Source organism: Chiloscyllium punctatum, chromosome 38, assembly GCF_047496795.1.
Source record: "Chiloscyllium punctatum isolate Juve2018m chromosome 38, sChiPun1.3, whole genome shotgun sequence".
NCBI lineage: Eukaryota > Metazoa > Chordata > Chondrichthyes > Orectolobiformes > Hemiscylliidae > Chiloscyllium > Chiloscyllium punctatum.
Window position 1 is genome coordinate 9,062,807 of NC_092776.1, and position 23,956 is coordinate 9,086,762.

A 23,956-nucleotide genomic window follows, 5' to 3' on the forward strand; every position below is an offset into this window, starting at 1 on the left:
ACATCAGTGATGGGTAAGTTGCTGGAGGGCATCCTGAGGGATTGTAGTATTTGCATGCATGTGGAAAGGCAAGGACTGTTTAGAGATCATTGCCATGATTTTGTGCATGGGAAATCATGTCTCACTAACTTGTTTGAGATTTTTGAAGAGGTGACAAAGAAAATTGAAGAAGATAGTGCTGTAGACATTGCCTGCATGGACTTCCGCAAAGCATTCAACAAGGTTCCACATAGTGGACTGGTTAACAAGATTAAATCACATGAGATCCAGAGGGAGCTAGTTTATTGAATACAAAATTAGCTTGAAAGTAGGAGATGAAAGGTAGTGATTGAAGGTTGCTTTTTAGGGTGGAGTCCTGTGATGAATGGTGTGCCATAAGGATCAGTTATATAAACAATTTGGATGTGAATATTGGAGGAATGGTTAGTGATTTTGCGGATAATATCAAAATAGGAAATGTAGTGGACAGTGAAGAAGATTTTCTCAGAGTACAATGGGACTTTGATCACATAGGCCAATAGGCCAAGGAGTAGCAGATGGAGTTTAATTTAGATAAATGTGAGGTAGTGCATTTTGGTAAGGCAAACCAAGGCAGGACTTATACAATTAATGGTAGGATCCTGGGGAATACTGCCAATCAAAGTGACCTACGGTTCCGGTGTAGAGTTCCTTGAAAGTGAAGTCACAGGTAGACAGGGAGGTGAAGAAGACATTTGGCATACTTGCGTTCATTGGTCAGAACACTGAGTACAGGAGTTGTGATGTCATGTTGCGGCTGTACAGGACTTTGGTGAGGCCACTTTTAGAGTACTGCGTATAATTCTGGTCGCCCTGATAATGGAAGGATGTTATTAAACCTGAGAGGTAGAAGGAAAGATTTATGAGGAAATTGCTGGGGTTGAAGAGCTTGAAGGGAAAAGCTGAATAGGCTGGGACTTTTTTTCCTGGAGCATTGGAGACTGAGAGGTGACTTTATAGAGGTTTGTAAAATCATGAGAGGCATGGATATGGTGAATAGTCAAGGTCTTTTTTGGAGAATAGGGGTGTCCAGAACTGGGGAACATAAATTTAAGGTGAGAAGAGAAAGATTTAAAAAGGACCTGAGAGGTAACTTTTTCATGCAGAGGGTGGAGCTTGTGTGAAATTAACTGCCAGAGGAGGTTGCGGAGGCTGGTACAATTACAACATTTAAAAGGCATCTCAATGGGTATATGAATCGGAAGCATTTAGAGGGATATGGGCCAAATACTGGCAAATGGGATTAGGTCAGATTGGGATAGCTGGTCAATGTGGGCAAGTTGGACTGAAGAGTCTGTTTCCATGCTGAATGACTCTGACTATGATACTGCTGTCCAAGTGCTACACCTCTGGATCCCATGTGATTTAACTTTGTTAACCAGTCCACTATGTGGAACCTTGTTGAATGCTTTGCTGAAGTCCATATAAGCAATTGTCTACAGCACTGCCTTCTTCAATTTTCTTTGTCACCTCTTCAAAAAACTCAAACAAGTTAGTGAGACACGATTTCCCATGCACAAAATCATGGTGACTATCTCTAATCAGTCCTTGCCTTTCCACATGCAGCTATTTAGGAAGGGAGGGAGTTCCAGGATATTGATCCAGTGATAGTGAGAAAGTGATCTAGTTCTAAGTCTGTGCTGAGTGATTTGGAGGGAACATGATTGTATCTATGTTTCTGCTGCCTTTGTTCTTCTAGGTGATATAGTTGAGTGTTTGGCTTTGTAATATTGCTTCACATTTTGTTAATTTGACATGTTTCATTTTAAACATTGAATAGACATGAAGGGAGTCATTTTCATATTCACAGAATGTGCCAAAACACTCAGCGTTGATTAATTACTTTCGATGCATAGTCACTGTTGCTATGAAGGCAAGTACAGAAGCCAACTTGTTCACAGCATACTCCCGCTAATAGTAATGATATAAAAATACCATTAATAAACTTTGTGGTTTGACTGGGAAAAAAAACATTAACAAAAATACCTGAAGAACCTTCCCAACTTTTGTTTTACGTTAATGAAAAATGATTTTCTTCAAAATTCTCAACAGAAAAATAACAACTCTGATAACACAATATGGCCTCAGTACTGCAATGAAGTCTCTTTCTAAATTAAGTGCCTAAAACCTGGATTAGAACTTAAAGGTACTAGCAGTGAGCCAAGGTGACATTTCAAGGGTGATTTTTACCTTTATGATTATCTCATCAACAAATTAAATGCTGGCCAACAAATATTAAGTATTCATTTTAATATCTTTAGTTGTCATTATTTCCACTTATTGTGAATGGTAGGCATTTTATGAGGGAATTTGCAAAGTTTCTGCTCAGTTGCTTGTTTGTTATCAGGAAACCTTAGGAGAAGGTGAATGAAAATCATCAATGTTGAAAATGATAAGGCATAGTGTCATAGAACCATGAAGTTATACAGCACCTATCCATGCCCCTCATGATTTATAGACCTCTAAAAGGTCACCCCTCAGCCTCTGATGCTCCAGGAAGAAAAGCCCCAGCTTATTCAGCTGCTTCCTATGACTCAAACCCTCCAGTTCTGGAAACATCCCTGTAGATCTTTTTAGCACCCTCTCAAGTTTAACAACATCTTTCCTATAGAAGGGTAACCAGAATTCTGTGCAATATTCTCTAAGTGGCCTCCACCAATGAACTATACAGCCATGACATCCCAATTCCTATGCTCAATGTTTTGACCAATAAAGGCAAGCATGCCAAATGCCTTCTTCACCACCCTGCCTACCTGGACTTCACTTGCAAAGAACTATGGAGCTGCATACCTAGGTCTCTTTGTTTGGCAAAACAAAAGGCAAATGGTCTGAAAATCCACCACATACTGGAAGTCCTTCAGCTTTGGATTAGTTCTTCACTTGTTGTATCTTTATTTCCCCAGAGGTAAAGTCTATCAGTATGCGCAATGACTAGGACAGTCAACTCCATTCCATTGTTCCAGAGACAGAATGGTCTGTTCCCTGCACTACATGGGGAACTTGCATAAATTGAGTAAAAAGTTCTGGTACAATGATGGCCATCTCAGAATGTCAGATCTGCCACATTTATAGTTTAGCAGAGCTCTGCCTTGTCTTTCAGCTTAGTTCTGATGGTTGTCCACAGAATGAGCAGCCTTTCTCTACTGAGTTCTACCCTCTGCTGCGCTCACTGCCTGTCCCTTTAAGGTGCCAGAAAACACTTTGATACTGTCCATCTCTGACATCTTTGCTCTTCCTTATGCACATTTTCCAGGTGTTGTATCTTGCATAACCTCTTTTCCCAAGTATATCCTCCAGTTACAATCCCCTGCCTAAAAGGTGTGAGTTACCTTGTCAACACTGCCTCCAGCAAGTTCCGGGCGGCACGGTGGCTCAGTGGTTAGCACTACTGCCTCACAACGCCAGGGTCCCAGGTTCGATCCCAGCCTCGGGCAACTGTCTGTGTGGAGTTTGCACATTCTCCCTGTGTCTGCGTGGGTTTCCTCCGGGTGCTCCGGTTTCCTCCCATGTTCCAAAAGATGTGCAGGTCAGGTGAATTGGCCATGCTAAATTGTCCCATAGTGTTAGGTGCATTAGTCAGGGGGAAATGGGTCTGTGTGGGTTACGCTTCGGAGGGTCGGTGTGGACTGGTTGGGCCGAAGGGCCTGTTTCCACACTGTAGGGAATCGAATCTAATCTAAACAGATCTAGCAAAAACCTGTTAATTTGTCACTTGGCCACCTATGACGTATAGTATGCATTTGTATCCTTTTCTTCCAATGCTCTAATTTGAGCCTTATTATTCTTAACCAGCCAAAGAGTGCTGAGGTTCCATTAAGAGCATTTGAAATGAAAGGATTCAATCAAATGTTACTCATTCTTTTTCCCTCTTTATTCTTGTATGAGGTTGCTGCCAAGGCCAGCATTTGTTGTTTATCCTTAATTACCTTTGAAATGAGTAGTTTGGTGATTAAGAGCTAACTATATTGCTGTCAGTCTGGAATCACATGTCGGCCAAACCCAGTATGGATGGCAGATTTCCTTATCTGTAAATCATTCATAGACTAGCTTTTAATTCAAGATTTTATTGTATTCAAAGTTTTACCATGTGCCCATGGTGGAACTTAAACCCATTAATAGAATATTAGCCTGAAGCATCACCACTGCGCCTGCACATGCTGTATTCCTGATGAAGGGCTTTTGCCCGAAATGTCGAATTGACTGCTCCTTGGATGCTGCCTGAACCGCTGTGCTCTTCCAGCACCACTAATCCAGAATCTGGTTTCCAGCATCTGCAGTCACTGTTTTTACTACACTGACAAATAGATGGATTTGGATAGAGTGCGGAGGTTAATGGATTAATGAAAGGCACATCATGCTTAACAAATCAACTAGAGTTTTTTGAAGATGTAACTTGTAGAATAGATAAGAGAGAACCAGCTAATGTGATACATTTGGATTTATCAGAAGACTTTTGATCAGGTCTATCAGAAGAGATTAGTGGGAAAGGTTAAAGCATATGGGATGGGGGTAATACATTAGCATGAGTTGAGAATTAGTTGACATACAGGAAGCAGGATTGGGAATAAATGGGTCTTTTTCTAAGCAAGAGGCAGTAACTAGTGGAGTACCGCAAGGATCAGTGCTTGGGTTCCAGCTATATAGGATATATATAGATAACCTGGATGAGGGAACCAAATACAACATTACCAAGTTTGCTGATGACACAAAACTAGGCAGAATTGTGAGTTGTGTGGAGAAGGTGTGACAATGAATTATTTATTGTCACATACATGCAGTGAAAAGTTTTTTGTCATCACAATCTGGCACCCTTTGAGTTACAAAAAGAATAAAAAGAAATTACATAAATAGTTCATCCTCTGTATAAGGGGTCTTAAAGGTCAGCTTCCAGCCTTCTGCAAGGATTCTGAAAGGTGTCCCAGGCCTCGAGGAATCCCTGTGCTTCATAGAACATAGAACACAGAACATTAAACGCAGTACAGGCTCTTCAGCCAATCTACCCTCACCAGCACACCTTTGGACTGTGGGATGTTGCACCGACCTGTAAACCAATCAGAAGCCCATATAACCTACACTATTCCATTATCATCCGTATGTTGATCCAATTACCATTTAAACGACCTTAAAGTTGTTGAAACTACTACTGCTGTAGGCAGGGTGTTACATGCCCTTACTACTCTCTGAGTAAAGAAACTACCTCTGACATCTATCCTGTATCTATTGTCCATCGATTTTTAGCTATGCCCCCTCATGCTAGCCATCACCATTTGAGGAGAAAAGGCTCTTACTGTCCACCCTATCTAATCCTCTGATCATCTTATATGTCTCAATCAAGTCACCTCTCAGCCTTCTCCTCTTGAACAAAAACAGCCTCAAGTCCCTCAGCCTTTCCTCATAAGACCTTCCCTCCATACTAGGCAACATCCTAGTAAATCTCCTCAGTATGTTCCCAAAGCTTCCACATCCTTCCTATAATGCGGCAACTAGAACTGTGCATAATACTCCAGGTGCGACTGCACCAAAGTTGTGTACAGCTGCAACATGACCTCATAGCTCTGAACCTCAATCCCTCGACCAATAAAAGCTAGCGCACTGTGTGACTTCTTAACAACCCTATCAACCTGGATGGCAACTTTCAGGGATCTATGCACATGGACGCCGAGATCTCTATGCTCATTCACACTGCCAAGCACCTTACCATTAGCTCAGTACTCTGCATTCCTGTTGCTCCTTCCAAAGTGAATCACCTCACATGTTCCCACATTAAACTCCATCTGCCACCTCTCAGCCCAGCTCTGCAGCTTAACTATGTCCCTCGGTAACCTGCAAAATCCTTTGGCACTGTCCACAACTCCTCTGACCTTCATGTCATCTGCAAATTTACTAACCCATTCTTCTCATTCTCATCTAATTCACTTATAAAAATGACAAACAGAAGTGGCCCAAAAACAGATCCTTATGGTACAACACTAGTAACTGGACTCCAGGATGAACATTTCCCATCAACCAACCTCTGTCTTCTTTCAGCTAGACAATTTCTGATCCAAACCATTAAATTACCCTCAATCCCATGCCTCTGTATTTTCTGTAATGGCCTACCATGAGGAATCTTATGAAACACTTGACTGAAATCCATATGCACCACACCAACCACCTTACCCTCATCCACTGTTAGTCACCTTCTCAAAGACTCAATAAGGTTTGGGAGGTCCAACCTACCATTCACAAAACTGTGTTGATGATCCCTAATTAAATTATTCCTTTCTAGATAATTATAAACCCTCTCTCTTATAATCGTTTCCACCACCTTGCCCACAACTGAGTAATGCTCACCGGTCTATAATTACCAGGGTTGTTCCTATTCTCCTTCTTGAACAAGGGAACATTTGCTATCCTCCAGTCTTCAGGCATACCACCCCCAGGAGTTCCCAGTCCAGGGTTTTGAGAGATGCATTTTGTACCGGTGTTTTTTTATGAAGAAAAGTTATGACAGAGTTGTTGAGCAATCTGCTAAAAGCCAATAAAATAAACATCTTGTGAGACCTTTGGGCTTTTTTCAAAAAAATGTTGTAGCAGTAGAAACAGCCTGAATGAGTAGGGTCAAGCTGCCACAGAATCTGAATTTGTAGTTTTAGCTTTTAGCAGTTGCTGCGGTCTTGAAGCTGGAAGTGAAAGCTTTTATTCCTCTCTTTGTTACAGCTAAAAGCTAGAGTTCTCTTCCTGCCACTAGAATTGCATGAGACAATCTATTTTACAGAATTTGTCTTTGCCAAAGGTACGTTTAAGAAATGTTTATATATTGCAACAATTAATTAATAGTCGTTAATAAATATCTATAATTTTGGTAAGCATTTTGATAGAGTAACAGTTAAGTAGGTAAAAACAATGACTGCTGATGCTGGAAACCAGATTCTGGATTAGTGGTGCTGGAAGAGCACAGCAGTTCAGGCCGCATCCGAGGAGCAGTAAAATCGATGTTTCGGGCAAAAGCCCTTCATCAGGAATACAGGCAGAGAGCCTGAAGGGTGGAGAGATAAGTGAGAGGAGGGTGGGGGTGGGGAAAAAGTAGCATAGAGTACTATAGGTGAGTGGAGGAGGGGATGAAGGTGATAAGTTGTGGGGAGGAGGAGTGGATAGGTGGAAAATAACATAGGCAAGTAGGACAAGTCATGGGGACAGTGCTGAACTGAAAGTTTGGAACTAGGGTGAGGTGGGGGAAGGGGAAATGAGGAAACTGTTGAAGTCCACATTGATGCCCTGGGGTTGAAGTGCTCCGAGGCAGAAGATGAGGCGTTCTTCCTCCAGGCGTCTGGTGGTGAGGGAGCGGTGGTGAAGGAGGCCCAGGACCTCCATGTCCTCAGCAGAGTGGGAGGGGGAGTTGAAATGTTGGGCCACAAGGTGTTGTGGTTGATTGTTGCAGGTGTCCCGGAGACATTCCCTAAAGCGCTCTGCTAGGAGGCGCCCAGTCTCCCCAATGTAGACGAGACCACATCGGGAGCAACGGATACAATAAATGATATTGGTGGATGTGCAGGTAAAACTTTGATGGATGTGGAAGGCTCCTTTAGGGCCTTGGATGGAGGTGAGGGAGGAGGTGTGGGTGCAGGTTTTGCAATTCCTGCGGTGGCAGGGGAAGGTGCCAGGATGGGAGGGTAGGTTGTAGGGAGACGTGGACCTGACCAGGTAGTCATGGAGGGAACGGTCTTTGCGGAAGGCGGAAAGGGGTGGGGAGGGAAATATATCCCTGGTGGTGGGGTCTGTTTGGCGGTGGCAGAAATGTCGGCGGATGATCTGTTTATGCAAAGGTTGGTAGGGTGGAAGGTGAGCACCAGGGGCATACTGTCCTTGTTACGGTTGGAGGGGTAGGATCTGAGGGCGGAGTAACAGTTAAGCCAATTTTTTATTTTATTTTTATTTTGTCTATATTTAACTGTAGTGTAAAAAGCTTATGCCCAAAATGTCAATTCTGTTGTACCTTGGATGCTACCTGACCTGCAACACCATACACTGACCTTAAAATAAGAAAATGTTATGGTCTACGTTATCTCCTTAACATATTTTGAGGGGATTTGGTCTGGTCCATAACAGAGGTAAGGTGGTTTCAATATGATTTAGACAGGTTGAATGAGTGGACAAATACATGGTAATTAGAGTCATAGAGTCATAGAGATGTACAGCACCGAAACAGACCCTTTGGTCCAACTTGTCCATGCCGACCAGATATCCCAACCCAATCTAGTCCCACCCGGCAGCACCTGGCCCATATCCTTCTCAATCCCTTTGTATTCATATACCCATCCAGACACCATTTAAATGTTGGAATTGTACTGGCAATACAACATGGCTAAATGTGAAGTTATACACTTCAGTGAGAAAACTGAAAAGAAGAGCATTATTTAAATTGTGATATTAGTGATTTTGAGAAGACTTGTAGCTCAGGTTGAGGTTTTGGATGTAGGTTTACTCACTGAGCTGCAAGGTTCGTTTCCAGGCGTTTCATTACCCTATTAGGTAACATCTTCAGTGGGCCTCAGGCGAAGCAATGCTGAAAATTCCTGCTTTCTATTTATATGTTTGGGTTTCTTTGGCTTGGTGACGTCACTTCCTGGCTAGCCAACAGGATACATGAACACTAACTAGCCACAAAAAGACATGACCCACTCTCACTAGTATCCTCACATATGGATGAGGAAGGACACCACTTCGACTGGGACAACACATCCATCCTAGGACAAGCCAAACAAAGACATGCACGAGAATTCCTAGAATTCCTACAAACACATCAAGTTAGACCCTATCTATCACCCCCTGAGAAAAGGAACAGGAAGTGACGTCACCAACCCAAAGAAACCCAAACATATAAATAGAAAGCAGGATTTTTCAGCATTGCTTTGCCTGAGGCCCACTGAAGATGTTACCTAGTGGGGTAATGAAATGCCTGGAAATGAACCTTGCAGCTCAGTGAGCAAACTTACATCCAAGTGGTGATATATTGGGAAATCTGGGTGTACATCAGTCAATAAAAGTAGGCAACAAGTAATTAGGAAGGCAAATGCTACATTAGCCTTCATTTGCAATAAAATTTAAGCTTACAAATAGAGATGTCTTATTGTAGGGCCTTGGTGAGACCACGCCTGCAATATTGATCTCCCTACCTATGAATGGATATGTTTGCCAGAGGACTAAGATGAGGAAAGATTTCTTAACTCTTCAGGGCAGTGAACCTGTGGAATTCTCTAGCACAGAAGGCTGTGGAGGCTAAATCACTGAATATATTCAAGAGAAACGCAGATTTCTTTTTAGATTTTAAGACATCAAAGAGTGTGGGGAGAAAACAAGAATATGACATTGAGATAGGGGATCAGCCATGACCCTGTTGAATGGTTGAGCAGGACTGAAGGCCAAATCACCTCCTCCTCCTCCCTGTTCCCACGTTGCACAGTTTAGCATTTGGTACAGCACATTCCACATACAACTTTTAAGGGACTTCCGATTGTTGTAATTGAGGGTAGTTTGACACCGACGTGTTCAGAGAGCAGAGAAAAAAAATCCAGTTGAGGTTTGAAGTCTTCTCGTGGCTCTCCCTCTAATGATGTTAGGCAGAATGCACAAAAACAAGTTTGATCCCCAAGGTTTGAATACGGCAGATTTTGTGGAGAATCTCGGAGATTTCTTGAGAAACAGCGCAGCCTAACCTAATGGGCACAATTAAAAATCACACAACACCAGGTTACCTGTTGGACTTTGTCCACCCCAGTCCAACACTAGTACTTCCTCATCATATCCCAATGGGAGCGAGTTCGGATCTGTGGTACATTTTATTCACTGTCTCGTTGCAAGGAATTTCGGCCCGGTTACCTTCTTTTCCCCTGAGTTGCTTCGATCTATGACAACCGTCGGCAAAGACTGCGAGTCAGAGAAGGCATGTATAACAGACGTGTGCTGAGTGCTGAATATTCTGTTCGGTTAGTGGACCACGCCCTGCCACATCCTGGTTTGTCAGCTGAACGTCTATGGACAGGAACCTTGTGGACCAATCCTTTCCCACTGCTTTACATTTAAAAAGAAATCGGTAACTGATGGTTTTTAGAACATAAGTAGCTATTTGAGCTCTGCATTATCAACAATGACCACTCAATAATGCAAAGCCAGTTGAAAAATGTTAACTCTCTAAATAATTACTTGCTGTTTTCTTCGTTTATAAAACCATACGATATAGGAGCAGGCTTGGACCATTCGGCCCATTGAGTCTGTTCCATCATTCGTTCATGGCCGGTATGTTTCTCAAACCCATTCTCCTGCCTTTTCTCCCTAATCTTTGATCCTCTTACCAATCCAGAACCTATCTGCCTCGGCCTTAAATACATTCAATACTCCAAAACCTTTTGTAGCAATGAGTTCCACAGATGAACCACTCTCTGATTAAAGAACTTTCTCCCTAACTCAGTTCTGAAAAGGTCATCCCTCCGCTCTGAGGCTGTGTGCTTGTTCCTAGTCTACTCCTCCTAGTGGAATCAAATTCCCTCAGCTTCTATTCTATCCAAGCCTCTCAGGATTCTGTAAAGTTCAATCAGACCGTGAGTTCACGAGTGAAGAGTCGGCGGAACTGGCCATCTGAGCTTACCTCCTGTAAGTGGACGGGTTTCGGAGTACAGGACCGAGGAAGAGGCCGTTCGGCCTTTCGAACCCATCCTCCAGCATTCAATAAAATCAGGGTTAGTTTCTGCGCCATTTTCCTGTCTGCGGCTGGTGTCAGTGGTCAACGATTAAGCGAACAGACACACTAATTCTAATAAAGTTGTGAAAAAAAATACCCAGTGAGGATATTAAAAAGTGCGACTCTAGTCCGGTTACAGAAACTGCAGTAAAAAGGTCCAAAAAAAACTTTTTATGCAGCAGCAGCAGTGCCTATTTTATACAACCTGCCATTCCGAAGTAATTACAAATAAAAACAGCAGGAGAAACTCAGCAGGGCCTTGGCCGTGTCTGTGGAGAGAGAAAGAGTGAATGTTTGGAGTGCAGTCAGCCTTCTTCAGAAAATGTTTTCTCTCCAGGTGTTCTGAGGAAGGGTCACTCGACCCCGAAATATCAACTCTGATTTCTCTGCACTGATGCTGCCAGACCTGCTGAGCTTTTCCAGCAACTTCTACTTTTGTATTTGATTTACAGCATCCGCGCGGTTTCCTTTGGTTTTTGTTTTAGTGTCTGTGGTCGTAATTGCCATACTGGGTATGAGGATTATATTTACTGGAGCTCAGAGGGGGAGAATCTCATAAAAACCTATAAATTCGAGGTTGGATGCAGGAAGACATTCCCGATGATGAGGGAGTCCAGAACCAGGGATTATAAGAATAAGGTGTGAACCTTTTAGGAATGATCTGCCAGAGGAAATTGTGGAGGCTAGTACAATTACAAAATTTAAAAGGCGTCTCGATGGATATATGAATAGGAAGGGTATAGAGGGATATGGGCCAAATGCTGGCAAATGGGGCTGGATTAATTTAGGATATCTGGTCGGCATGGACGAGTTGGATCGAATGGTCTGTTTTCGTGCTGTACACCTCTCTGACTCCATGACTGAGATGAGGAGAAATTTCTTCACCCAGAGAGTGGTGAGAGGGGAATTCAGTACCAACAGGAACTGGTCTAGGCCAAAACATTGATTTCAAGAATGAGACAGTTATATCTGTTCTAGCTAAAGGGATTAAGATATATGGGGTGGGGGTGGTGGGTGGTGGGGTGGGATTAGGATGTTAAGGTGACCAGGCATGATCACATTGAATGGCTAGAACGATTGAGAAGGCCGAATGACCTACACTCGACCCGATATTCTATGTTTCTATGTTACCCTTGAGGTGAGCGGCTTGGGGGACTCATTGCAGAGGACAGCTAAGAGTCGACCACATTGCTGAGGGTCTGGAGTCACATATAGGGTGAAGGATGGCAGATTTTCTTCCCTAAATAAATGAGGTGCAGCAATGTGCAGTGGTAATCAGGGCTGCAGCTGCAACGGCAAAGGAACTGAGCCTGGGTGAAAGGACGTGTTTAAACCGGACCTTGCTCTGAGAGAGTGGGAGTGTGGGTGTTTGGTGGGGGGGGAGGGGGTAGACGGCTGTTTATAGCTCCTCCTGCTGTCAATCGATCACCTCGCCAAAAAAAACCCAATGGACCAATCACAACGGAGTAGGGGGCGAGGGGGCGGAGAGGCGTGCCGGGAGTGTCCAATCACCATCACCCAACCCCGTCTGTCAATAAACGATGTAAATAAAGTTGCAGAAAATGTAATCCCTTGGGGCTGGCGGAGTGAAGGTTTCACGGATTTCGAGCATTAACCCTCACACCCAATTACACCCCCATCTCCCCCCCCCCCCCCGACACCCCATCACACTCGGCCATTCCTACCTTCCCTCGCTCGGATTGAATACCTGACACCAGGAGGTGGACTGAATCGCTGGTTAGATTTCTTACAGAGTCAGAGAGAGAGAAAAAAAAGACCAGGCGGATGTGCGGAGCTTCGCTATTAGTGGTGAACTGGGCAAAAGGAACAGCAGAGAGGATCTGTGATCCTGGAAAGCGTTCTCACTGAACTGGGGAGAAAGGGGGTTTGGATTCGTCTCTATTCACGCATACACACGTAACAATAATAAAAAGATGACCGTTCAAGGCGGCTCTTTGACACCTTTTACTATCCAGGACATCCTCACCCGGGGGACTGACGCTCGCCTTACTCAGAACACCCTTAAAACCGACAGCCACCCGCCTTGTCCCCCGAGTAAAGGCGAAGGGGAGAGACCCACCCCACTGATCGTCCTCAGAATCGACCAGGACCGGGGGAAAGATACTTTAACCAGCGGCTCGGTGCAGGAGCCGCACCGGCAGCCCGCTACCGAAGGAGAGCCGGGGCCCAGGAGTAACGAACGGGGGCATCTGGACGCGGAGCCGCTGAACGAGGAGTCGGGAGAAGCGAACAGCTGGGAAAACAGCGCCGAAAAATTCGACAGAGGTAAGCTGTGCCTCTTCAAGAGGGGCTGTTTCAACGTTCGGAAACGCCTCGTCTAAAATCAAATTTCAGAAAATGCACGGCAGAAATCGGCGTATCAGAAATGACACTCGGCTTAACAAATCAATTGCTCAACTGCTGACAATGAAATGGGTGCAATTTCTTAAGAGTCTGTTTAGGATATGTTGACTGTATTCCCTTTGAGGTTTCTTAATTGTTATTTCTTCATTAAAGTTCGTCGTCGGTATTTTAAATTCCTGCTGGCGCGTGTAAATTCCTAAAACTGACAACGGGAAGCAAACCCCCCGGTTTCCTCGCTGCTGGAAGCTGTAAAATCAATCTCGACTTTAAAACTTCTAAATTTTTAAAATTGCAGCAATGACCATGAAATTCAATCTTGTGTCTACCAGCTCTCACAAACACGCGTTTTACGAGGTAGATGTGAACATTGTAAAGATAATTTGGATGTATTTTTGCACCAAATACCAACAATCGCCGTGAAAATGACTGAGTTTTTAAAATATTGCTATTGTCCACTTGGAGATATTATAGATTTGTTTGTTCATACACTTCCTGGTTCTGAATCTTAAATCCCAGCACGTCTCCGTTCTACACTCAAATATGAAACGAGTGATTGTCAGACATTATCCGGTACATTTTAAATCATTTTAGTACAGATATTCCATTGAGAGATGTCTACAGACCCAGTGTGTAGTCAAAGCACATTTTCCATAGAGATACTTGTCAATTTTACAGCACCGCGCGTTTGTGCACCTTCCGGAAGCAGAAGTGACAGAACTTGGACCAAAAAATAAAACAAAAAATAAATTGCACCCCAGCTTTTGTGGAATCTCAGGCGGGGCTGGGTCCCTTTTTTTGGGAAATGAGTTAAACTCCGAATGTGAAAGAGGGATCGGGGTGCACGTAAGGCTGAACTGAAATCCCGTAGGGGCGGCGCTACGATGCTGTGTGCTGAACCGCTTTAAACCGTGCAAATCCCGGAGAATGAGCCGGGCGTAAAACTGTCTTTAAATCGTTAGAATTGTAGAACGCAGCGAGTTCAGGATTCCGTTCCCTCGGAGAGATATTTAACCCAGGGGTGTCTTTGTCTATCTCAATTTGAATTATAACTTGCATAAGATGAACTGTCAAAATTCTATTCGTTCACTGAGTATTCCTATGGTGGATGAATTCGCATGCTGGGGTGGGGTGGGGGGAGCGGGGGAGTTATTCTCGAAAAGTGCATTTATCCGTTAAACTATCGGTTTCATAGTGACTCCCATTTCAACTCACTTTTCCCAATTCCCAGGAAATTTGAGTTTTCTATAAAAGCTGGGGGTGGGGACAACTAGTCAAAGTCTCTCTGGAGAAATGTAAATCAGATTTTGGAAAAGGTTTAACAACTTTCTTTACTCAGAGAGTAGTCAGGGTACGGAATGGTTTGCCTGCAACGGTAGTAGATTCGCCAACTTTAAGTACATTGAAGTCGTCATTGGACAAGCATATGGACATACATGGAATAGTGTAGGTTAGATGGGCTTCAGATTGGTATGACAGGTCAGCACTACATCGAGGGCCGAAGGGCCTGTACTGCACTGTAATGTTCTAAGTTCTATATGTTCTAACCTGACCCAAATCTAAATCAGACGGGCGTAGCAACTCAGAAGTGCAACAAGGACGGAAATTGCTGTAAAAGCTCAGCCGGTCTGCCAGCATCCGTGGGGAGAAGTGAAGAGTTCACGTTTCGGGGTCGAGTGAACCCGATTTCTCTCCACCGATGCCGCCAGACCTGCTGAGCTTATCGAGCAATTTCTGTTTCTGTCTGTGATTTCCAACAGTTCTTTCGGGTTGTAATTCGCGAGTGTAACCAGAACAGATTCCCGCGCCCATAGCCCACCACCAACACCCCACCCCGACCAATGTCTTAACACCGCTCTGTACAATTTTGCTTTCAGATGGTGACCGTCAAGGCGGTACAGATGATGAGGATAAACCGGACAAAGCTGACCAGCCGAGCAGGTCCGGGAAGAAACGTTCCCGGGCCGCGTTCTCCCACGCTCAGGTGTTCGAGCTGGAGAGAAGGTTTAACCACCAGCGATACCTCTCAGGGCCCGAGAGGGCAGACTTAGCGGCCGCCCTCAAACTCACAGAAACCCAGGTCAAAATCTGGTTTCAGAACAGAAGATACAAGACCAAGAAGAGACAGATGGCGGCTGAGCTGGTCGTTAATTCCGCGCCCACGGCCGCCAAGAAAGTCGCCGTGAGGGTTCTCGTTCGAGATAACCAGAGGCAGTACAGCCCGGACGAGTTAGCGAGTCCACATTTACTCTCGCTATACCAGGCCTATCAATACTATCCCTACATGTACTGTCTCCCAGCTTGGCCTCCGAACCTCATCCCACTCTGTGGAGGAACTCATTGAACAGCCGAGCAGGGCGAGATCAGAATGGCAATCGAAAATAACACAAAAAATCCAACAGAAAGTGCATCAGCAGGTTAACCCTTGCAGTTGGTCTGCAATCAGGTACCAATCAGTGAGATTGCACTGACATAAGCACAGAGGATACTCGCTGTTTTCTTCAGTATTTGGGACAAACAAATTTTACAATGCCAAAGGTGCTTTCCTCCGAATAATTCGTACTTTATTTTGGAGGGTTGGGGTGGGGTAGGGTTGCTTTGAGACCCCTAGTGCGATTTCACACTGGGATAACAGCATAGTTCGTCCACGCCAGTTTAAAACTGGTTGCTAGTTGATTGTAATCGGTTGATTCACTAATCTTACTGGTTGTACAACTGCCCAGTGGCACATTTTTAAAAGTCAAAAATAAAACAATGAGAAGATCCAAACTTTCCTGGAGAGTTTTGAGGCGCTATTTCTGACGAACATTTGACTTTTGTTCTTTTTCTACATTAGAAAATAAATGGGAGGCGTGTGGTTTTATTAAGGAATGGTTTCGTTTTCAAAAACCAACCGTCCGGAAGGTGTATTTTTGTTTGCACTTCTTTCTGTAAGTAACAACTATGAACGGAATGTTAGAGTATATATAAGTATTTAACATTAGCATCCAAACTTCAATTGTTGTAGAACCAAGACTTTCAAAGGGCGCCCTGTCTCTAAAATGGCAACAAAGTCTGTTCGTCTCAATATTATGTTGTAATGCTTGATTTATTAATCGCTCACAGCTTTCTAGCTCATTTTATAGACTTGTCCATTTTAAAAATAAAACAGTTCTGAATATACTTGCTGTAGGTTTTAATGTTTGCACAATTAAAATATATTTCTGGCCCGGTTCTGGCAAAGATTTGATTTTGTCAAAGCAATGTTGATGTGGAAAACATCAACTTAGTTTTAAAACAGCTTGATATGATCCGAAGGTAAAAGGAAGACCATATCTTTCAAAAATCTGCATAATTGCTTTCGCTACCATGAATACAGAGAGTGAGTGGTCTCATTGGCTGTACCTTGATCTTAAAAAGAACGATATGTTGATATCCAGCTACCCACTGTTGTATTGGTCCGGTCGTATCGGTCTCACCTCGCTGTCGACAGGTAAGTAGGGCCAAGTGCACATCAGTGAAGCAAATAACCATGGTTTATGATCTTGGAAATTTTAAAGACCATTAAATAAGTTCCCGGAATCAGCAGTTATTTTTTAAAGGCATAATTCTGTGCCCAGCGAATTTGATCAAGCGGTTACTCCTGCCGTCCTATGTAACAGAATTAATCACTAGTGGATTGATCTATTACTGCATATTTATAAAAAAGAGTCAAACCCTCCCCTGCTTTTTTGTATATTGATTTATAATCCCCTGTGAATTTTAGAGAAAAAGTTTAATTGCAAAGTTCTGGACGGTTATTCCTTATTGGCCGAATTATCATTAGAAAGATTCCCTGAAGCGTCAAAAACAAATTATGATGTCGAGTTATCTTTTTTAAAAAAAACATTATTCAGCCTTATTCAAATGCAAAGTGGGTATGGAACTTAAGGTTAAACCCCTGCGCTGTTTAATTCCAGATTCATCCTGTCTGCTTCCCCATTCTGTCCCGTTCTGTGGGGAACTCCACTCCAGGAGGGTCACGGCTCCTCCACCTCAGCAATGTTACAAAGCTGTACAATCAGTCTTCGCAAGGGTTGAAGAGTTTTAAGATAAATAATCGGGGACGCACGGAATTGGGGCAGGTCATTGTTGGGGAATCAAGGGGGAAACCCGTCGGAAAGTGTAGATCAGGGATTACGGGTCAGGTCGTATTGAATGACGGAGCAGATTGGAGGGGCCGAACGGCGTGCCCCTATCCCCATTTCTTTTGGCAAATGCAGAAATTGCTGGAAAACCTCTTCTTTTGTTTCTGATTTACAGCATCCGCTGTTCTTTTTTCGGTTTTTGCTTCCTGTTTCTTATGGTCTTACCTCACTCCTGGGAGACAAAATTCAGGCTTGCTAACAGGGCCACCAGTATAACGACCATCCGTCAGAGATGTCATTGTCTGATAGCAATAAGAATTGCTAGAAATACTTCCACAGCAACGCTTAGGCAGCATGGTGGCTCAGTGGTTAGCACTGCCGCCTCAGGGAGCCGGGCTCGATTTCACATTCAAGCAACTATCTGTGTGGAGTTTGCACATTCTCCCCGCGTCTTGCCTGGGTTTCCTTCCAGCATCCAAAGATGTACAGGGTCAGCTGGATTGGCCAAGGGCTTTTCAGGGGTTTGGTGGGGGTGGGGGGTGGGGGGGGGGTGCATGATTTTCGGAGAGGCGAGGACTCAAAGTAACCTGCTCTCCCACTGCAGGGATTCAACTGCCCAATTCCACCTTCAAAGCAATCCGATGACTGGACAGTTTTAGCATTTTTAAGAAGAGGGGAAACTAAGCATTATCTGCAGAGTAACGGGGACGCTAAGACATACGCAATTATTTCTTCAATTTAAATTGTTCAACGAGGAATAAACATTCCCTTTAATGAGAGATGTGTGTTTAACCATCTCACCTTTTCAGAAGACATGGGGGCTCAACAGGACTTTACCGATGTCCAGTGACAGTATTCTCAGTGGTTTCTATGTCTCTGTGAATAACGCAGTGGGTAATATTCTCTCCCTCATCCTCATACAAAATGCTCGTGATAGAACTGTACAGCACGAGACTGTTCGGTATATCGAGACTGTGTGTGCCCTGTCGATGTTACTTATAAATCCTCGTTCCTCCCCTGTATCATTTTTTTCCATCAAGTATTTGCCTGATTCCTGTATTTGCCTGATTTAATAGTTGGAACTGAATGTTTTTCTCCTGTGTTAGAGTGCCATGTGGATATTGCTAAGTACAGAGCCGTCGGCGCCTCAAGAGAGGAAAGTATTTTGACGGGAATTGTTAGTCAGAGTTAAGAACTAGGATTGGATTTCAACCTTATAACATCAGTCTAGCCCAATGCGTGGTAAAAAAAAAGGGTATTCGTTAGAACTAGAACTTAACAATCCCATAGAAACAGAGGCTTTGAGTCGTGATTTGCTTTGGCCGAATATCGGAAGTAACAAACAGTAAACTTTAACGAACAGAGTATTTCAGCCTTGCGCCGTCAATGGCAAGAAAAAAATCAAATTTCAGGAGGGTCAGCGTTTCTGTTCAAAAGGCAGCAACTCTCCTGCAGTTTCCGGGCGGCCCAATATCGGGGATTCTCACCTATAACCTCAAGGAGTATCAAAGTTTGGCCTCGCGTAGAAATGACTGCCTCTTTATCTCCCAGGGATATGTCTGAGCACCTTACAACATCCGAGAGGTCCCTGAGTTTCCAACTGGAACCTTGGCCTCCAAGGAGAAAGTGAGGACTGCAGATGCTGGAGATCAGAGCTGAAAATGTGTTGCTGGAAAAGCGCAGCAGGTCAGGCAGCATCCAAGGAACAGGAGAATCGACGTTTCGGGCATGAGCCCTTCTTCAGAGGCCTCCAAGGACTAGTTTCACTAGTTACCGAAGCTTTTTAGGCATTATAAGCAGGCGCTGATTTCGAAGCTCCTTGGATGCTGCCTGAACTACTGTGCTCTTCCAGCATCACTGATCCAGCTCTATAAATGCATGTCCTGTCTCTTCCTCCATCTCTAAACCCCACCACCCTCCCTCCCCGTCTCTCTCTGGGCCCACTTGTGTTATACACCTATTCCAACGTCTACCCCTACTCCATCTCTCTTCCTTCTCCCTCCCCGTATCCGGGACCTCCCTGTTTGCTCTTCCCTCCCCTCCTTCACTAACTCTGTTGCTTTCCCCCACTCCTCTCTCCTTTCTCTCGCTTTCTACCTTTCGCTGACCCTCCTTATATTTCTCTCCTTCACCGATCCCCTCTCTGTTTCTTTCTGTCCTTCATCGATCCTGTGGCTTTATTCTTACCCTCTCCCCTTCCTTTTTCACTCCTTTATTGACCCTATCTGCTTTCTTCTCCTTCACCGAACCCCTCTCTGCTTAGCTCCTTCACTGGATTTTAATCTCTCTTCCGGACTTTACTCTCCTTCACTGACCATGTCTCCTTATTTTCACCCCTCTCTTCCCTCTACTCTCTCTGTTCTTCACTAATCCACTTGTTCTATTCCCACCGAGACCATTACTGCATCCATAACTACAGCAATCTGCATGTAATCCGCTTCAAATCATAATACAAGCTATAGTCGAAAATCCGTGATAAAACGACGCTTTGGCACTGCCCTGTACAATTCTCACAGATGCTGCCAGACCTGGTGAGCTTTTCCAGCAACTTCTGTTTCTGATTTACAGCATCGGCAGTTATTTCGGTTTTTATTTTTTATTGTTCTCCACTGGCTAGTTAGAATTTCATATATCTGTTTTAAATGCTTATGGCAAAATTAACAACACGGTCTGTAATAGAAATGAACAAAATTATTTTGGCGCTGACCCTCGCACTGAGCAGATTATGTCGATCATAATTAGACCAGTATATGATTTTCCAATTAATTAAGAAGTTACTCGTTAAAGCTCACATCAGAAAATGATACCCAGTGACTAGGAGCGAGTCTGTGGGTCTGTTTAATAATGTTCCTGTTCAAATTGTCACATTTGAGAAACCAGAAGATTATTCCTTGAAGGACGCGCTGGAAATTTGGGGTCTGGCTTTACAATAGTTGAATTTAATTTATTGAAGTGAATTTATTGTCACGTGCACAGTGAAAAGCTTTGTCTTGCAATATAGGTAGCTTCTGTCTCCACAGAGGCTGCCTTCCCTACTGACATTTGCTGATCATGCCTCGGCGTTATTGGTTCCCTCTGAGTCATTTATTCATCATACACTTGAATAATTCCCCAAACGTTCATCTGTGGCTTTGATTGGCCTCCAGTGTCAGAGAGACCGGACGTTGGGAGCAGGCAACCGAATAGCCAGGCACAATTTAGGCTCCCCATTCAGCCAGGTGTTTGGAGAAACCCCACAAACCCCCTCGGTTTATTATTTCTAAAATTCGATGCCTCGTTTGGGATTGGGTCAAAACCAAATATACACAACGAATCGAACCTTTCTTTCCTATATTGTTGAGACTTCTTAAAATTCATTCACAAGGTGTGGGCATCGCTGACCAGGTGGTCATGAATTACCCATCCCTAATTGGGTTGAGTCAACCACAATGCTCTGGGTTTGGAATTACATGTAGGGACTTGAAGGACACTGACGGATTTTTCCAGCAATTGCTTCATCGTCATTAAACTCTTAATTCTGGGTTTTTATTCAATTCAATTTTTAACCTCTTGCCATGGCGGTATTCGAACCTCCTGGTTCCCCTCGACATTAGCTCGGGTGTCTAGATTGCTAGAAGGGCTTTTGCCCGAAACGTCGATTTTCCTGCTCCTCGGATGCTGCCTGACCTGCTGTGCTTTTTCCAGCACCACTCTGATCTAAACTCTGGTTTCCAGCGTCTACAGTCCTCACTTTTGTCCTGTCTAGACTACTATTGTAGATCATGTTATTGCCTTCCAGCCACGGGTTTTTGAGATATTGTCCCTCATCAACTTGTTCAGAGATGTTATATCACGCCGCTGAACCAGGTGGGGCTTGAACCTGGGCTTCCGGGACAAGAAGTAGGGATATTACCACTACACCGCAACATCAAAGTCCCTTTGAGCTACAAGGTTTCTCTGAGATCCAAACAGGTTACCTTCTAAGTGTCAGCACGCACAACCGAACCACTACCACACCACCAAATCACCGTGACTTGTTTTTTGCTTTTCGATAGCTATTAACAGGTTATTCTGTGCCACAGCGTTGGAATTTGTTTCAGCTGCTTTCAGGGCTGTCTGTCTCAATGGGCAGGTGGTCCCATTTTACTGAGTACCCTTCGCCTTAGTGCGATACTGGAATTGGAGAATGAAATATCCAACTGCTGTACACAAAGTAGCCCTAGCTGCTGCAGATCCCAGATCGAACTTGGACAGGACACACGGCAGGTTCCCATCTCTGGAAGGATACAATCAAAAGAACCACGCAGCCAACTTTAAATTATTCCGCAGCTGATGACTGCAGGGCATTTGTTAACGCGCCATCTTACTCAGGTGCTATGCTGCATTCCGATATAGACAGCACCTTGACGAATTACTGGGACTCTGGTGGTACAGCCCCTACCTCTGAGTCAGAGTTCCCGGTTCAAACGTTCCACCTGCCGCAGCGATGTGATATAGTGTCTCTGAACAAGTCGGTTTGGGAAAAAGTCTCCTTCAATTACAACCACCAGAGTTAAAACAAAACTGGGTCACCTGATGCCCGAAACGTCGATTTTCCTGCTCCTCACATGCTGCCTGAACTGCTGTGCTTTTCCAGCACCACTTGAATCTAGAATCTGGTTTCCAGCATCTGCAGTCATTGTTTTTACCGACCTTAAAACAAAACTGAAACATTCTTTTTCTCCGGTATATAATGGAAATAAACTACCACGCACATCTCAAGCATGAACGAGCTTCATCTTTTTTCCTTATATCCAGAAGTAATCTTACACACAACTTCGTTTCCCCAATCACCAAATCATCCGTGGAATCTTTTCATCTATTATCCACCATCAGTAGATCAGCCGTGTCTTCCAATGGATTAATTTTTATTTGTAAAGCCCGTTAAGGGTAATACAGACCACCAAAGTTCGCTAGTTTTTTTTTCTCTCTACCCCAGTTGTTAAGGGTCAACCACTTTGCAGTGATCCTGAAGTCACATGTGGGCAGATTTCTTTCCCTGGAGATTGTTCATGAACTAAACTAGCTTCATAGTCCAAAATTTAAACCATCTATCATGGTGAGATTTGAACCAATCACCAGAGCATTAGCCTGGGCTCTTGATTACTCGTCTAGTGTCATTGTCACTATGTTACCGCGTGGGTACATAGAGGTTAACGAGCACATGAAAAAACGTACCATCCGCACACGCTTTATACCTAATCAACTTGTTTAGCGATGCTGTGACTCACCTCGGGAGCGAGTGGGACTTAAACCTCAGGTCTCCTGGCTCAGAGGTAGGAAATTACTACTACGCTACAAGCGCCCTCCACTATCCTTGATATACTGGGCGAGGGGTCGCATAAGTTGGTAATTGAGCTCTATCTTCCTAAAGCCCTGACATCCCTTTATATCAACTGGTTGTGGATGGAACGACTTCAGTTTGTGAATAGAATTGAAACAACAGGTTTCCTAATATCTGCAACTTATATCCGCCCCAGGCGTTTCCCTACAGCCAAACTCTGTGCCGTGTGCACTGGGTTTGCTCGAATTACTCAGCAATATTCCGCACCACATTTTGCGTGATAAACTCTTCAGAATTATTTATTGAGCTGCATACTGACTTAGATAACGGCATGAAACAATTAAATTGTTATCGATATCAGAAAAGAAAGCTCCCAGACATGGTGCCAGAGATCAAACTAATAATTCAGCATGGAAAGAGATGGAGTTAATTGGTTTTCCTTGATGTTTGGGAGGGGAAAAGCAGTAATTTATTAACACACATGCAGTAATTTATTAATAATCAGCTGGAATTAGTTTAAAGTCTCGGTGAGTCTAATTAAATAAGAGACGGTATTTGAGCATATTTTGCCTCACGGTCTTCCCATTGAAGGGAGAGAATTGTGACTTTAACCATGAGAAATGGATACAATTTAGAATTTATTGCACACCCCTGATTATCCGAGAGAGATGATAGTGGACCAACTCCCTGGCCATTTTGTAACATTTTGAGAGGATTTCAGAGAACAGTTGAGAGTCAGTCAGGTTGAGGGAACCAGACCCGAAACTTTAATTTTTGCTTTCCTTCTACAAATGCTGTCAGACCTGTTGAGTTTTTTGTTCCAACAGCCATTTTTGTTTCTGACTTCCGCAGTTCTTTGCTTTTTTTTGAGGTGGGCACTGGAGTCACTTATAGATCCAGACATTCTCTGAAGAACATCAGTGTGCAAACTGGATTGTCTTTGTTATGGCTGATGCCCCATTGACAATAATTATCACTTAGGTCAACCGAGCAAAGGCTTAATTACAATTAATCATTTTATTATTCTCGCTCATTACTTCACAATACTGAGTCATATGGGCAAATGACTATCTTAATAACTGACAATAAAATTTTGAGGAAGTATTCCCGTAGACTGTCCCTGTTAATGTAATTTCCCGCTGCCCGTGTGTGTGTGTGTGTGAGAGAGAGAGAAGGCGCAGTTTTCTACTTGTTTTCTACCATTAAATGTCCACCCACTCTTTCGAAATGAAATAAACTGTTAAGTAAACAAGGACAGCTGGTTTAGTTCTTGGGGATTGAGAACGATAGAACCAGGGGTCCCATTGTGAAATAGCAAGGACATTGAAAACATTTCTTGGCTCAAATGCAAATTTAAGAGTTCTATAGCTTTTTTTAAAAAAAAGGATCGTGCCTGCAGCAAGTCGCGGTGGTTTAAGAAACTTCAAACTGTAGGCTGTGCAAATGCGACTT

The 23,956-nt window shown here is 43.7% G+C and overlaps 1 protein-coding gene across 1 annotated transcript; it reads left to right on the forward strand.

Annotated features, from left to right (window-relative positions):
* The first annotated feature begins 12,374 nt into the window (after window positions 1-12,374).
* nkx3.3 (NK3 homeobox 3) lies at window positions 12,375-16,258 on the forward strand. Its single transcript, XM_072557125.1, has 2 exons — window positions 12,375-13,021; window positions 14,974-16,258. Exons 1-2 carry the CDS (start codon window positions 12,670-12,672, stop codon window positions 15,438-15,440), a joined length of 819 nt encoding a protein of 272 aa, XP_072413226.1. The 5' UTR covers window positions 12,375-12,669; the 3' UTR covers window positions 15,441-16,258.
* Window positions 16,259-23,956: the final 7,698 nt, after the last annotated feature.

What these genes read in the sequence shown, in the direction of transcription:
- nkx3.3 (XM_072557125.1), top strand. Translation starts at nt 12,670, where the DNA reads ATGACCGTTCAAGGCGGCTCTTTGACACCTTTTACTATCCAGGACATC. An exon ending in CGCCGAAAAATTCGACAGAG is followed by an intron (nt 13,022 to 14,973) that starts GTAAGCTGTGCC and finishes TTTTGCTTTCAG; the next exon opens with ATGGTGACCGTCAAGGCGGT.